The sequence below is a fragment of the Amphiprion ocellaris genome, chromosome 7 (assembly GCF_022539595.1).
Source record: "Amphiprion ocellaris isolate individual 3 ecotype Okinawa chromosome 7, ASM2253959v1, whole genome shotgun sequence".
NCBI lineage: Eukaryota > Metazoa > Chordata > Actinopteri > Pomacentridae > Amphiprion > Amphiprion ocellaris.
The window spans coordinates 739,835-756,488 of NC_072772.1; the positions used below are offsets into that span (position 1 = coordinate 739,835).

General features: G+C 39.4%; 1 protein-coding gene and 1 long non-coding RNA gene across 2 annotated transcripts; one reads left to right on the forward strand and one right to left on the reverse strand.

Annotated features, from left to right (window-relative positions):
- Positions 1 to 1,154: 1,154 nt before the first annotated feature.
- aldoca (aldolase C, fructose-bisphosphate, a) lies at positions 1,155 to 4,514 on the reverse strand. Its single transcript, XM_055011859.1, has 9 exons — positions 4,375 to 4,514; positions 3,479 to 3,614; positions 3,145 to 3,356; positions 2,971 to 3,025; positions 2,718 to 2,878; positions 2,544 to 2,627; positions 2,249 to 2,423; positions 1,950 to 2,149; positions 1,155 to 1,868 (listed from the first exon to the last, which is right to left on the reverse strand). The coding sequence occupies exons 2-9, from the start codon at positions 3,588 to 3,590 to the stop codon at positions 1,785 to 1,787; spliced, it is 1,083 nt and encodes a 360-aa protein (XP_054867834.1). The 5' UTR covers positions 3,591 to 3,614; positions 4,375 to 4,514; the 3' UTR covers positions 1,155 to 1,784.
- Positions 4,515 to 7,632: 3,118 nt separating this feature from the next.
- LOC129349374 (uncharacterized) lies at positions 7,633 to 13,924 on the forward strand. Its single transcript, XR_008602360.1, has 3 exons — positions 7,633 to 7,832; positions 8,728 to 8,828; positions 13,523 to 13,924. It is a non-coding gene; the product is annotated as an uncharacterized LOC129349374 (long non-coding RNA).
- The last annotated feature ends 2,730 nt before the right edge of the window (positions 13,925 to 16,654 follow it).

A 16,654-nucleotide genomic window follows, 5' to 3' on the forward strand; every position in this document is an offset into this window, starting at 1 on the left:
AGTCATCACATTAAAGGAAATACAATGAGGTAAATGGAATATTCTTTGTATACACAAAATGTGTAAAAGCAACACAGTTTTTTGTTGGTATAATATTTAATATTTGATAACATTTTATGTTGTTCCTATGACATCTGGCTTCTAAATAAGCCATTATGTGATAACATCTTGTCTTTTCTATCACCAAAACTGCACAATATCTGGCATACAGTTTTAATGTTGTGACCGTGTGTGTTATCTGGTTCAAGAGATCATTGAGAATTACAGCTGTTGGGGGAAATTTGACAGTTTTACCCCCTTTTTTAGGAACAGAAACTAATCAGTTCCTTAGGACAGACCTTTTTATGCATTTTATCAAGTGTGGAGTTAAATCAAAAGGTGACAATGAGCAGTTTTATAGTCATTGGATTTCTATAGGATCACATAATGTAATTATAGTTCTACAATTCTACAATTTAATTTAGCAGACCCTTTCATTCAAAGTGACATACATCTGGAAGTAGATGCAACACAGGCAAGGGTCTAGTCAGGAGAAAAACAACCTGGATAAAAGCCATAAACCACGTTCAAGTGCACGAATAGGACTGTGGGGCCTTCAGGCAGTGCAGATGTAATAGGAATTATTATTATTTTTTTTTTTTTTTTGCAGCTCTTCACTGAACCGTGTTCAGTGAAGAGCTGCATCTTTAGTCTTTTCTTAAAGACTGACTGAGAGGGACTCTGCAGACTGAACAGAGTTTGGTGACTTGTTCCACCACGGGGGAACCACAGAGGAGAAGAGTCCAGCTATGGACCGGCCCTGTTGTGGAGGTTGTATCAGGCGCCTTCTGTTGGCCGAGTGTACTGAGCAGGACGGAGTGTAGACCTGAATGACAGAGTTCAGGTAGGAGGGAGCTGTTTTCATTCTAGTTTTGAATGCAATAGTTTTGATTTTTATGCAGGAAGCAACTGGAAGCCAGTGAAGCGATCTGAACAGCGGGGTGACTAGTGCTGCTTTTGGCTGGTTATGATCCCATAATGTCCCAGGAAACTAAGCAATTAATATAAAGGGGAGTGAGGAGGAGACTTAAAAACCCTTACTGTATGAAATGTTCTTCACAAAATGTCAATCAATGCCTGTAATGAGTCCGATACCTCATAAATCCACATTAAACAAAGCTTCTAAACCAGCTTTTACTGGAACACTTTTATTGCTTAAATACTTCCATTCAAACTATGTTAATCACACTATTACACAGAAAATGCTACTGAGAATGACAACACACATCACACATGTTGTACTTTGCCCACTGCCTGCAGATGCAAATTAGCTTGAAGCTAATTCTCATGCAATATTTCTATTTGTGCATGTTCATCATTAAATCAATATTTAAATTTCACTCAGCCACACACACAGAAGCTGCACACAACTTGATTTTGCTTCCACATAATAAATAGAGAATTACATCACACACACTCTGTCTTCTCCACTATTTAGTTAACTGTGCTCTGACATAAACTAAAGTCACTGCTCTGTAGCCAAAGCCCAGTTTGCCTGTCTAGTATCGTGATACTAACTTCAGGGTTTTAAAACGTCAGTCGTGGCTCTGTCACATAACACAAGTACAGCAAACATCTTCCATTCAGTACATGCATTAGAAATACCCAAGGCCATGTTCTGATTGTCCCCAATTATCAAGGCAAGAAAACACGTTTAACAGCATCATGTGTGTCTGTATTCTAAAATAATCTACACTGCATTCAATACATCTTGTTATGATATGGAAGAAAACAAGCTATACTGTTCAATATGCATGACAGGAGCCATAGATGCGCTGACCGACGTCACCATGGTTATCGTATTTCCCCTGACATGCCAGACTGTTCACCTGTGGACAGAACAGACAGTGAAGAAGAGCACAGACAGCATGTTAAATCATACGTTAACAGTAAATGAGTGTTTAAAGCACCTCTGCCCTCTTGATGAACTGCTCAGTGGCGGCTTTCTCATTCTCTTTATGTCCTCTCCAGGCTCTGAGTGCAGACGCCTGCAGGGCTCGGCCAAATGAGAATGTCAGGATCCAGGGTTTGGCCAGGGGGCAGTTGTTGATGGCATTGAGGTGGACAGAAGCCTCCTCTTCGCTCTGGCCGCCCGAGAGGAAAGCAACTCCTAGAGGGCGGGGGGGCAGCAGAAAATGCAACCAATTTGTTCTGTTTCTGCAGACTTTATATGTTTCTGGTTAAAATAATCCACACTTGGCAGATTTACCTGTGACTGCTGGGGGAACAGTGCGGCGTAGGGCAGTGACGGTTGCCATGGCGACCTCTTCTGGGCTGTACTTGGTGGAGCAGCTGTGTCCAGGTGTGACCATGTTGGGTTTGAGCAGAGTTCCTTCCAGGTAGACGTGGTGGTCCGACATGGCCTTGTAGACTGCAGCCAGCACCTGCAGCACAGAGGCAGCAGTTTAACACAGAACTTCTGCAAAATCAGTCCAATCTGTCTGACCTTTGCAACAGAATCACACATCTGTGCACATGCAGCATGCAAGGAAAAAGAAACCCACCTTCTCAGTGATGTATTGGCAGCGTTTCAGGTCATGATCGCCATCAGGCAGAATCTCCGGCTCTATAACGGGCACGATGCCATGCTGGCCGAGAGATGAGAGACTATTAATACCACTGAGGTGCATTATATCCCAACGATGAAGCTATTAAGCTGTACAATGTTGAGTCCTGACCTGCTGACAGATACTAGAGTAGCGTGCAAGAACATTTGCGTTTTCTGTGATGGCCAATTTAGATGGATTGGCGTCACTGATCTTGAGTACACAGCGCCACTTTGCAAAGACAGCTCCATCCTTTTTATACTGTGCACAGCGCTCTGACAGTCCATCCAGACCTAAGGAGAAAGGTTTCAAGGTTTACTGTAAAGGAATTTGCTATCGTGAATTAGTTCATATTAGTAGCTATACATGGTGGAGCTTGTCTGACCCTGTGTGGTGGTTTCCCCACAAGTTCCTGCCAGAGGAACAACACCTTTGTCAACCTGAGGAATAAAGAAAATAAAGAAAGCATTAATAATTGCTTTTTGTTATCAAAAGTCAACCAGTTATCACAGAAGTTGGTAGAATATGGTGTATATCATTTAGGACTGTGCTGCCAGACCTTGACGCCCACCAGGATGCCCCTGTCCCTGATCATTTTGACAAAGGGAACGCCGTTATCAGAGTGCTGGTACAGCGTCTCATGGAAGAAGATGACTCCTCCGATGCAGCTGTTGATGCGATCATCTGCACTGAACAGGATCTGGCGATACTGCCGACGGTTCTCCTCTGTGTTCTCCACTCCGACCTGGGCCAGACGCTTCGCCATGCTGCCTGCAGGTAATTCATAGCGTGTGATGTGCATACAAGATGTTAGTATCCACAGTTGGGACTTTGTTCATGCACCTGCACCGTGAATACACTTTTATAGTAAAGACAGAAACGGTGCTACAGACCCACAGACTCATCTGCAGCCAGGATGCCCTTCCCTGGAGAAACTATGCGTAGAGCAGTTTCATGCAGCTCCCTCTTCTGAGCCTCGGAGAGTGTTGGGAACTGGTGCGTCATCCTGACTGACTGTCCGAACAGCCTCTAGTGGAAAATGTGACCTTATGATTATTCACTCATTAGAAAAGGACAGATGCAGTCCCTTCATGAAGTTTAAAGCAGAAAATATGTTCGTCTATGTAGATTTTCAGCCATCCAGGTCATGGTGAACCTATAGGAGCTCTAGTAGAAAACCACTGGACTTGTGACAGACAACTCCAGTTGCTTTCTACTGAAGCTCCTAGAAATTGTCTTCACTTTCCCCCATATTTTAAACTTTCTTCTCTCTTTTTCTGTCTTTCATAAAGGATGTAGAACTAGTTTAGGTTCTTATTGTTATTATGGGTTACAATGAGTACTGAACCTGCTGAAATAACTAATTGTAAAGATGCTCCTCCATGCAGTTGTCTGGGTTTTACAACCAAACATTTAATTCAAACACAATAATGTAAAGAAAAAATTTATAACAATCACTTCCTATAATTTTAGACCTAGAATTTGATGTAATCCATATTCTTTGATTCCCATGTCTTACTGCAACACATGGAAAAGGCTACAGCAGAAACTGAGGCATAAAAAGTTTTTTTCTTAAAAACTGTAGACAGATGTAGTATTAACTCAAGAATTTGCATGGTGTAAAAAAGGTGAAGTGAAGTTTTAGAACTGCTGCATGCAAAAACAAATCAATTTTGGCATGAAATCTTCTAAAATAGTTCAAATATGGAGTCAAAAGATGCACAAAGATTCATTCAAGAAGCAAGACAATTGAGGAACAAGCCTCCAAAGAAGAGCTACAACTTCTTACCTGGAGGTGAAATCAAACGTGTCCCGTCCACAGATGTGATGAGCACTGATGGATCCTCTCTGTCAGCTCTAGTTTGTATCCTGCTAAAGTGTGTCACACCTCGGAGGCCGACACCTCTGGGCGGAGCTTCAGCGCCCACTTTTGCTCCACATATATTAGAAAAAACTTGATGATTCATTGTTCTATTTAAATATAGAGACTTTTTCTTGTTGTGCAGCTCCTCTGTTTTCTGTCTGATGCAGCACTTTTCACATTTCATCCATCACTTTGCAATGACTCACTCAATTTAGTGCATATAAACATGCAGCGATGCCAATAAGTCTGTTTTTAACTGTGTCTGCTCGACTATTTTGGTTCCACATTTAGGCGGCTTGTGAAACATTAAATCATGTGTTCTGTCAGAACCCTCTACCCCTATAGCAACCTAATTTAGGTGTTTAACCACACCCCGTGGCGTGCTATTTTTACTTTAATTAGTAAAAATGTGCCCAGAGGAAGGTTCCAAGTCTCCTGATAATTCGGTCCTCACCCTGAAAATACTCACTGGGGTGTTTCAGTCTCAGAGCAATTCATGCACTCAGTGGCTTCTCTTGTGAGCTTTAAACTGTAAGGAATGTGATGGAATGTTTCTGAAATAGAATATCCTTTTCCAGGTTCCCATCAATGTAAATGAACATGGTAATATGGCCCAAATAGAAGGAAAAGAGGTCAGCTAAATGAAGAGGTTCCACTTTTTTGGGGATCTTTGTTTCATTTTTATGTTGCTTCGACTTCTGGTGGGAAGTTAAAACAAATATTTATCACTTCAGATTTCATATAACTTACATTTGCTGTAAAATGCAAAGGAAATGATGTTTTTTTGTGAGCTTAACAGGATCACTTTTTAGCTTGCAGACCTGCTTGGGTTTGTCCATCAGCTGCAGTGTGAGCTACATTCAGCAAACTGCTTGTTTTCTGTTGTGTCTTCAGTTATGTAATGCTACTGCTGGGTGGGACTCAGTGGAAATAGCTCGCCAGCATTTCAGGGGACTCCTCTCGTCACTATTGTGGGTCAGTGTGCCTCTGAAACTAGATATGGGTCACTGGACTGCCTGCGACTGTAGAGCCACAACACAGACATGGCGGACCTGTCTAAGACAAAGGCCTGAGAGGGAATTCAATGTCAGGAGGCAGCAGGAGGGAAGAGGAGGAGGAGGAAGAGTCGGTGATCTTCCCATTCAGGAGATGCAGTTTTAAATAGATGCACGTCTTCAAGAAGTACAGCAATTATACATGGCGGCCCCTGCTGGGACATTTCACTTTTTTTTTTTCTCTGTTACCTAATTAAAAGCATTTAATGATGATACTTTATCTGGTTCTCAATTTTCGGTCCCATTATGGTTGTCCTCGATGGGTTTGTGAGCGCTCCTCTAAATAGGCCAACCCCAGGCTGAAAGTTGGCCGTAATATATCCAAGTACAACATTCCTACACCTATAGCTGATATAAGACTGGCAGAAAGCAGCAAATACAACAGGAATAATTCACTAAACTGTGGTAGACACTTAAAGGAAATTGTTATTATGACATTAGATTCAGGTTCTTTGTACATTTGATTAATGCAGGTTATGCATTCATAGAGACAAAATCCTGAAATCTGGCTAATAGAAGGCCATTTATTGTGTGTTCATGCTTTTTTGTTTTGTTGTTATTTCAAACTGTACCGAATGGAAATTTATGGACCCTTTTTTTTTTTTTTTTTAGATCAGTAGGATTTTATTGCACTGTTCAAATCCAGTCCACATCAGTGTGATTTAGCCTCTATATTTAATCTGCAGCTGACTTTGAGAGTGAAACTATTTCACAAGATCCACTCAATAGCTGATCTGGAGCTTTTGACTGTAGCACACAACCTTCCTCAGCATCAACAAGAAATGTCAAAGTTCAAAATGTAAAATTTCTTACCATTTTTAGCATTACTCGCCCGCAGCGGCTTCAAACTTCACACTAAAATGTTTATTCTGGATCTCCAGCTGGACAGTATGGATGATTTTAAAGATCAATTCATGAGTGCCACGGAGGAAGACCATGTGATATAACTGAAAGCTCCAGAACAGTCACTGAATGGACAGTGATTAAAATTGTTTTGGTAATTCAATTGTGCTACTTTGATAGTTTCACAAAAACTTGAATCATGCTCCAATTACTATTTTTTCCCTAAGCTTTAAATTAATTTCATGATCTTTCTCAGTATAAAAGATTTTTCTCGGTCATGGAGGCAACTCAGCTGATTGAGTACAGACTTTCTTAGGTCCTTTGATAACACAAGTTTGTGTTTGATTAAAAGCTCCAAGTAGAGCTAGTAAGTGGACTTTGAGCTGTTGGTTACATAAGACTAGACTGCCTTCCTCTGAATGTTCTACACACTTTATCAGTGCTGTTTTAGTGACAACAGAGAATGAAGTGAAACTGCTCTTTGAACAGGTTAATTCTTTATAAAGCACGTTGCAGGACGACACAAATTATAGTAGCTTCAAGAAACATTTTTTGTAGCTGTAATATGAGATCAACTCCTAAATCATTATATATATCAATATATATTTTTAATCGAATATTTTTCAGTTAATTGAATTTTCGGAGTTAGTATTTTTAAATAAATAACAATAGAACAATATTTTAATAAAAATAATAAAATGTGAAATCAAGTCACTTATTTTTCTTCTACAGATTAGATTCTGCTGCTTTCAATTATATTTTTTTTCTAGACCACAAAGAAAAAAAACATTAGTGAAGACAAATCTCTGTTGTAAGAACACAAAACCAACAATTCCTGCAGAAAATAGTGCAAGTCAGCTGTGTTTCTTAATTTACATACCAAGACATTTATTTACATGACATCTAACATAAAAAAAAACCCCAAACAATTCACATCTATGGACATTAAGATTCAGTGACAACACACAATGAAGGGTCCATAATCCGTGGATGATCCGCAACTGGATTTTCTGTTCTGAAACGGGTATTGAAAAACAAAAAACGAGTGGTTATTTGATTTTCGTTTTAAAATACAAAAATTAAAATTAAAATACAAGGCGTTTTTCCTTTTCATGATCAAAAAGGGATATACGAGATTTAAAAATGCTTTGATTTTCATTTTATATTTAGAATAACAAAAAAATAAAATCAGTAAGAGACAGAAACGAAAAAATGTCTGTTTTTTTCTGTTTTTTTCATTTTCTGAGACCGTAAGTGGTCATCAGCAAGTGTGGGGCCAAACGACAAGAAGATTCTCAGAGGGCGGAGCCAGAGAGCAGTGATTGGTCAGACTGACTGAGAGCCAGAGAGCAGTGATTGGTCAGACCATAGATATACAGAAGACAGCGCGCTAGCGGATGTAGTCTGCTATATATATATATCTATGGTCGGCACGTCTGGTAGCATCTCAGGCTGCTGCTGACCTTGTTTTTGGAGTAAAACACGGTAAGTAGATAAATACTTCTAACCAGTAGCGTTGTTTTGTTGTACGTTAGGTCAGCGACTTGTGAAGAGTTGTGTTTTGTGTTTGAGCAGTTGGTCCGGACGCGTTAGCTAGCTAAGCGGCTAAGTTAGCTAGCGGGCTAATTAACACAGGTGGCTAACTTACCGGGGAACACCTGTGTTAGTTGCTGCCGCAGGTGTCCGTCGTTATTAGAACAAACTTCTCAACCTGTGTTTCTCTGCTGTGTATTTTAGATTTTTAAAAAGTTATTTTACTTTAAGGTTAACTGAAACCCGTTCAGCTGCACGGAAGTTTAACATTCAGCTGGTTTGAATTAAACCGCGCTTAGCTTAACATTGCACAACATTACCTCTCTGAATCTCCATAATTAAATTCCTTCTCTCTTCCACTGCTCAAGTTCAATCCAGTATATAAACTGACATTAATAGTGAATAAACTAACAACCAGCCACTGTATTTATTTATTATTGCATGTATTTGTAGTAAAACATGAGTTGAAACATCCTACTTTTGGATCTAGAACTGCACAAGCCGTTCATTTTCAGTCACCTGACGAGTTAAACTCCCCTTTTTATGTGAGGTTGAAGCAGAAAGTCTGAGTTAATAAAGAAAGTTGTTTATAATCTGTGATACCCGTTATCTCTGACTGAGGCTTTAGTTTTTGTTGAGCTGATTTACACGTAGAAACTTTGTTCAGGAAGATTTCTCAGTAGCTCAGAGGACAGGCTGCTTTTTACACAACCTTGTAAGAGAATGTCTGTCAATGCTTTCAGCAGAATTTAGAAACACAACACTTCCTAAACAGATATTTTGAGGCTGTGAGGTTGAACGTTTGAGAGTATATCAGTGTGTTTGTTTGTGGTCTTTCTGTTTCTAGGTGGAAGCTGAATTAGTGAGGATGACTCCAGCTCCTGTCATCTCTAAGCTCCTCACACATCTTTACCTGCACATGAGGAAAATCACTCCTGTAGAATGCAGGTATGTTTGTCATTATTATAAAAAGATGTTGCCTGGTGACCTGTCAGAAACCCATCATACAGAGTCAGCCAAAATAATGTTTACACACATCAGGAAAAGAAAAGCTAGCATAAATATTTCAATACCAAATTTATTCAGACATCATGAGATTAATAAAAGTTATCTTTGGCCTCTACAATTACAAGAGGTGCTCAAAGTGGTGGCCACTGGCTTCTAGACATTTCTGTTGTGTTGTAGACGTCACTTGTTGATGCTCCATTCATGAGGGTAGCGCCATCTGTTGGGGAAACATCGTGCAACAGGACACAGAGTTATCGTGATTTGATCAAACTTAGAAAGAGGAATCTATATGTATAGAAGTACTTATACAAATGAAATATTTGTAAAAGTTTTTCTTTTCCTGATGTGTGTGTACATTATTTTGTCTGACTCTGTGAACTTAATGAGAACAAAACTGTCATTTAATTGTTGCTCTGAAAGCTTCTTTAGTGAAAACCAGCTGGTGTTCTGCTTTGGAACAAACTGCTGTTGAGGTCTGTGTTTTTAGGTTTAACCCCACAGTTTCTGAATGAACTGATTGTTTTTTCCTGATCAATGTGGACGTTATAATTGATGGTAACATTTACTGATCATATAATCAGCATGACAATATAACAGTAGAACATTCTGACCACCTGACTAATACTGTGTTCGTCCCTTTATGCTGCTAAAACTCCTCTGACCCAGTGGTTCATCAGAACCTCTGGGGATGTCCTGTGGATTCTGTGGATCCTGTGGGTTACAGGGTGGGTCCTACCTAGACCAGGCTGATCCTGGACCATCCCACAGATGCTCCATCAGATCTGGATGTGGGGAGTGTGGAACCCAGGTGAACAGCTTAGCTCTGTCGTGTTCCTCGGACCACTCCTGAGCAGTTTTAGTTTGTCCTGCTGAGGGTGGAAGCTGGCATCAAGGACTGCTGTTGCCATGGAGACTGGGGGGTTGTTTGTCCTGCAGTGTTTAGGTGGTGGTACATGTCAAACATCCACATGAACGTCAAGGTTTCCCAGCAGAACGTTGCATTAGAACAGTGGTTCTCAAATTTTTTCTGTCGGGCCCCCCTTTGGAGGACAAAAAACTTTCGTGCCCCCTCAATAACTTTGTGTGTGTGTGTGTGTATGTATGTATGTATGTATGTATATATATATATATATATATATATATATATATATATATATATATATATATATATATATATATAAAAATAAAAACTGTGAAAACATGAATATGCAGGGCTGTGTTATTTTATCTGATTCCATTTTGTTGTTTTTCACAGTAAAGATCAGGGGTGTCAAACTCATTTTAGTCCAGGGATCACATAAACCCAATCTGATCTCCAGTGGGCCCCCACAGCTCCAACTTTTCCCCTTTGTTTTAGTTCAAAAAAGTACATTCTGAAAATATTCACATTTAATGAACTATCTTTTTACAAAATATTATGAACCTGAAATTTCTTAAGGAAAACAAGTTCAGTTTCAACAGTAGCCAATTATGCCTCAGTTCATTATTTACACATGCATTGTAACTGCCAGATAAGTTTATCTACAAAAATACAAAACATTCAGTCACAGGTATCTGCAACTGAACAATCCAGTATTTTACTTCATGATCAGAACAACTTGTCAAGGTTCTAGAAATTATTTTAAATTTACAGCTTTACAAATTTACAGTTAATGTTGTTGTAATTTTTATCATTTGTAAAGTCGTCCCACGGGCCAAAATGGACCGTCTGGTGGGCCGGTTTTGGCCCACACGCCGTATGTTTGACATCGCTGGTAAAAATAATCGGAGGAGATGAGCCGAGTACGTGACGTGATCGAGTACGCTGGTGTTCCGACTGCACATTAACGATGCGTTCTCCTGTTCTCAGGAGTCTGTACTTCAGAGTCTGAACGGCCAGTGCATATACCATAGATATATATAGAAGATCATTATTAATATTTTTTTATATCTATGGCATATACAGTCTATGGGGCCAGCACAATTTCAGTATTGTTGTACGCCGCGAAAAACAGGCCGACGTTAAAACAATAGTTCAGCTAACTAGTTCCGTGTTGAAGGACCTTTTCCTCCCAGTCTCCCGCTCCCCCCTTGACATGCCTCTGCGCCCCCCCAGGGGGGCGCGCCCCACTATTTGAGAAACACTGCATTAGAACAAGATGATGGATGTTGTTCTCTTCAGCTGTCAGTGGTCAGAATGTTGTGGCTGATCGGTGGATCTGTCTGCCTTTACTCTGACATCCAGAGTTATACAAAAGTAGAGTATGTGTGCAGTGCAGAAGAGATTTACTTTATTGGATGCAGTTTTAGTGGTTCCATCAGAGAAAATCACATCCATATACAGATTTTTATTAATTCCAGGGCTGGTTCAGTAAAGATTATAATAATAACTACATTAGATAATTCTTTGTCGCAGTTGGAATTTTGCAGACTGAGAGATGGTTGAGAAGGTTTGCACTTCTTGTTTTAGCAAAATATGTTATAATAGAAGATCTTTATTGTCATTGTACATGAAATTATCTGCAAACCAGCAAAGTGCATCAGTCTGAGGTATCTAAAAATAAATAAGTAAAGAAAAATGCTTCTAAAGCCAATAATAAACAGAATATTTTGAGGGAATATTCTAGAAAGGAAAGAAAAGCTCCATTCTCACTCCTCTCAGGATAAACTGTCATTAAAATTGACTTTAAATTTAGCTTCAACACGAGATAAAAACATTTACTTTCATTACTGATGTTGTCGAGTTTTAATAAAGTTCATGCTACTTTTATAAAATGATGAAAGTGAATAAATTGTATTTCTGTGATCTGTGTTTGATTTCTGTCTTTTCTCCTGTCATCCAGATGTTCAGAGGGAGATGATGCCACATCTGGTCCAGCTGATGGAAGGTCTTGAAGTTCTCTGACTGGCCTCGACTGAAGATGGTCGTCTCACTGGATTTAAGGTTCAGATGCTCAGTAACAAACTCCACCAATGAGCCAACAGGGAAGTTTTAGGTTTATTAAATGTTGCTATGAAGGTTTCGCTGTTTTTCTTTGTGAATGCAATGAGCTCCAACTGAAAGTTGAATTAGAACTTAGAAGTAAATCCTTCCATCTGAAAGGATTTAGTTGCATTAATAACCTCATAACATTCTAATTTTTATTCCAGTCTTGGTTGGAAATAGAATCTCTGTATTGATTCAGGTAAAAACTGAACTTCACAGCATGTTGGAGCAAAACAACCAGATGAAAACTGTGATGGTGTTGGATTGTCAGACCATAATGTTGCAGCTCAAAGCAGCTTTTCTAGCTCAGTTCATTCTGACATTCAGCTATGAATCAACACAGCAGATGGTGATCCATGCTGTGGAAGTCTCACATCTCCTGATTTAATGGAGCTGCTTTGCACTTTTTACACTGTTTATTCACCAACACTTTATTTAATAAAAGTCCCATCTAGTTTTTATGAGGAATGTGATGTTTTAATTTCTCTGTGAAAAACTGCAGTCTAATGGAACAGCTGGAGTTTTAACATCTGTCCTGATATTGAGCATGAAGTATTGATCAGAATACTTATGGTTAGCAGTCATCCCTGAAGTTTTACATTAAAATCTTTACTTGTGTTGTGAACTTTGGTAAGAAGCAGAAACTTTAGCATTGCCATGGATACATGAGTGTTAAATTCTGTTCATGTTTCCATTTTGGGAAATTCAGTCCATCAGATGAGTTTGTTTTTACTGCCAGCTACCATTCAGTTTGGGATATTAAGAATAAATAAATGTGCATAATGTGGAAATGAACAGATTTTATTTTTATTTATTCCTACAGCTGCTGTGTGGAAAGTTCCAGAATGTGGAGGAATTTAGTCTCACAATCACAGACAATAAATATTATCTGAACGTTGGGTTATTGTTGTTTATTAGCACAATACAAAAAGATTCATGTTAGAAATATTCCAGTTAAGACTCCAGAATATCATGATTTATGTAAGTTTACCTCAATAATATGAATGTTCAGGTTAAGATTGTGCAGTGATATTTATTATGTAAGTTTAGCTGATTAAAGTTTATTATTTAAATTGACATCATTATTATAATATTTAGGGTCAGACCCTCCAGTATTGAGATTAAGAAATCAAATATTCTATAAAATGTAAATACACTGAACCCATTTGAATATATTTAAGTGAGACTCTACAATATTATTTGACTCAAATCTATCTAAATCAACATTTTAATCATTTTTACTCCAAACATTTACTGGACTGATTTAAATATTAAAATCACTCCTTTCTAATCCTCTGCTGTACGTTCAAACCTGAGGCCTTAAATAGAAACACACAAGTATCTGACTGAAGGAACTTCTGCAGAGTCCTGGTTCCAGAACATGATGATAGAATTATAGACAAACTTTTAACAAAAGCTGCCTGAGAGTTTACAGCTTTTTATGTTAGATTTCTTCAGTAATTTAATGAGTTATCAGCAAAAATCAAGTGTTCATTTGATGAACTTAATTTCCTAAAACATCCAGAATTGGAGCTCATATCTTTGGCAGCTGTAAAGTTTCTGCTCCTTCAAAGTTCACAACACAATGAATGAATTCCTAAAACACTCTCAATGCTGGAGAGCATTTGATGCTGAAGCAGGGAGCAGTTTTTCTGTTTCTTCTCTGGAGATGCACAATGAGGGACGTCTGCAGAGACTGAGAAAGAGTCTCACCACATCCTGACATGAGGAAAAAGATTTTATTGAAGACTACAATGAGAAAAACTATCAGACAGCAGACGGCTGCATTCAAGGTGAGCTCTGAACATTTGATCTGGAACAGGAATTCAATCACGGCAGCATGAGCTTCATTTCAGTCTGTAGCTGCTGAATTCATGGATGAATCATCTGGCACTAGAGAGGAAGACCATCAAACACCACGTCAGCTGATGGAGGTCCAAGAGTCTCACCCAACAAACAACCTACAGAGTGAAGACCTCCAATCTGATTGGACGGCCTCCTATTCAGCCACGTGTGAACAAATGCCTCTAAGCTGATTTGTTTTCTAAAATAAATCTAGTTTGAGTCCTAATCTATGCCTGTGTTTGCTTCTTTACACTGCTGTGAACAGTTTAGGCTGTTGGATTGTTCCAGATAAGACAAGTACAAGATTGTTCAGAGCCGTTCTACCACGAGCCTGACAGGAAGAACTCCAACAGCTACTGAATGTTCCTGTGGTCCCCTCAAGGCTACAGGAGGAGTCCTATGAGGACGAGCCGGTCCACCTGATGGTGGCCAGTCGCTGCGGTTCAAAGCCAACACTGACTACGTGGACTTCTACTGGACCACACGGAGGCCTTCAAACCGGACCAACAAGTTCAGCGACTCCCCGACTCGTGGGTCTGAGGACGCCGCCGAGCCTCGGTCCAGCCGGCCTCCTGTCTGTGGGTGTTTGAGTGCTGAGAGGTTTGTGGAAGCGTGTGAACGTTCTGTGTTGAAACAGCAGCTTTGGACTCAGTAACGCCCGGAAAAACCAAGAGCTCCTTTATTTGTGACTGCCACTGAAAAAACTGATGAAAATAAGTTTGCCAGGGTTCTGACTGATAACAGATTATTAAATAATGAAAATAACAGTTGAAATATTCCTTTAAACAATCCTTTTAGGTCTACATTTCCTTTACACTGACTTCTTGGTGTATGTACAAGTATTTAGGGTGGAATATACCAATAAGCCCAATGTTCAAGGGTTCTTCTGGGAATATACCATTAAACCAACCTTTTAGGTAAATGTTCCAGGATGTTGGGTAGAATATACCATCAGGTAAACCTTTTAGGTCTACATTGGAAGATTTTACAGTAGAATAATACTCCAAACCCTGCGACAGACTGGCGACCTGTCTAGGGTGTCCCCTGCCTTCGCCCGAGTTAGCTGGGATAGACTCCAGCCCCCCCGCGACCCTAATGAGGATTAAGCGGTGTATAGATAATGGATGGATGGATATTACTCCAAACCATCCTTTAGGTCTACATTTAAGGTGGAATATTCCTTTACACCAAGATTTTTTGGTCTACATTGAAGGATTTTAGGTGGAATATTCCTTTGAACAAACTTTTTAAGTTTATGTTCAAGGATGTTGGGTGGAATATACCATCAGACCAACCTCCAAGGTCTACAGTAGTGAATTTTAGGTGGAATATACCATTAAACTCACCTTTTAGGTCTACATTGGAGGATTTTAGGTGGAATTTTCTTCCAAACCATCTTTTAGTCTACATTTAAGGATATTTAGGATGGTATATTCTTCCAAACCAACTTCTCAGGTCTACATTTAAGGTGGAATGTTCCTCCATACTAACCTTTTTGGTCTACATTGAAGGATTTTTTCTAAACCACCCTTTGGGGTCTATATTTGAGGTTTTAGGTGGAATATTCATTTTAACCAGCCCCTCAGGTCTCTTTGAGGATTTTGGATGGAATACTCGGTTAAAGCAACATTTTAGGTGCATGTCCAAGGATTTTTGGTGGAATGTTCCTTTAAGGTGGATGCGTGAGGACCTTGTAGGTGGAATACTTCCTGAAACCAACCTTTTAGGTCGACATTCAAAGATTTAAAGTGGAATATTCCTTTAAACCAACCTAAATTTCATGTCTTGATCATTATCAAGTGAGAAACCTCAATCCAGACTCCTTATAATGATGTTTGAGATTTATGCTGCTGTTATTTGTTTCGTCCAGACTAAATGACAGAAATCCACAACTGTAATTTTATTTCAGGACTCAGTTATTAAATGTCAAAACAATCCATGTGACTCTAAAAACTCAACAGCTTTACAAACTCTAAGATTAAACTCTCCACAAGGATCCAAAATAAGTTGGATTTCTACATGAGAGCTTTAATTATTCTTCATCTACTTCCTGAAAAGTTTGGTCAATAAAAAAGACAAAAACTAATATTTTCAGCTGAACTAAAGACAGACTTTGTGATTTTTCTGCTCACATGTTGTGTTGTTGTAAACTTCCTCTTTCAAATAAATAGCAGCCTAACCTCCTGGAAACCAGCGTTTGTCCTGTTTTTGTGTTGCTCCTCGGCGACGCTAGACAGTCGGGTCCCAATGTTTTTTGAGCAACACACCATACTATGACGTTTTTACAATGAGGGTTCTACTATGGAACCAGTTTGACATGTTCAGGCATTCTTTGTGTGAAAACTCAGACATTTCAGGGATCAGAAGGTAGTTTTCAACTTTCTTTGTTAACTTTCTGCTTCAACTTTAAACTAAATTTCCTTCACTAAGCCAGCCCTCTGGACTTCCAGGAAGCTGTGTTCCTATTGGCTGTCCAGGTGGCTGCTTGGTGTTATCAGGAACACCTGAGCAGCTTGGTGTTATCAGGAACACCTGAGCAGCTCAGTGTCTTCCTGCTTTATGTGGCTGCAGACAAACATTTCCTCTGTTTCTCTTCACCAGTGAACCGGGTTTGGTTCCGTTGCTTTAGTTGGTTCTTTAGGCGTTGGCTTGCAGCTTCCAGCAGTAAAATCGTCTTTAATGTGTTTCTTGGTGTGTTTTAGGGCTTTGTATTGGATAGTTGTCTTGGTAAAGGTGGTTCTTTAGCCACAGTTAGCATATGGTGCTAATGTGTGCAGTGATTAGTGGATTTGCTGCAGCTGAGTTGTGTCTTTATCTTGGCTGTAGTGAGTCTTTAGAGGTTTTTGGTCAGACATATTCTGTATTCTTGTTTGAGAACCAGCATTGATTGTCCAGAAGGTAAGAGTTCCTGTCCTGATTCTCTGTTCTCAGAGGTTCTCTGGTAGGCTGTAGGAGA

Bases quoted from the DNA above. Each gene is read 5' to 3' on its own strand.
- aldoca (XM_055011859.1), bottom strand. From the start codon at position 3,590: ATGACGCACCAGTTCCCAACACTCTCCGAGGCTCAGAAGAGGGAGCTG. The intron at 2,879-2,970 runs GTCAGACAAGCT...CTTTCTCCTTAG, and splicing joins TGGGGAAACCACCACACAGG to GTCTGGATGGACTGTCAGAG. The intron at 2,628-2,717 runs GTCAGGACTCAA...TCTCTCGGCCAG, and splicing joins ACTCTAGTATCTGTCAGCAG to CATGGCATCGTGCCCGTTAT.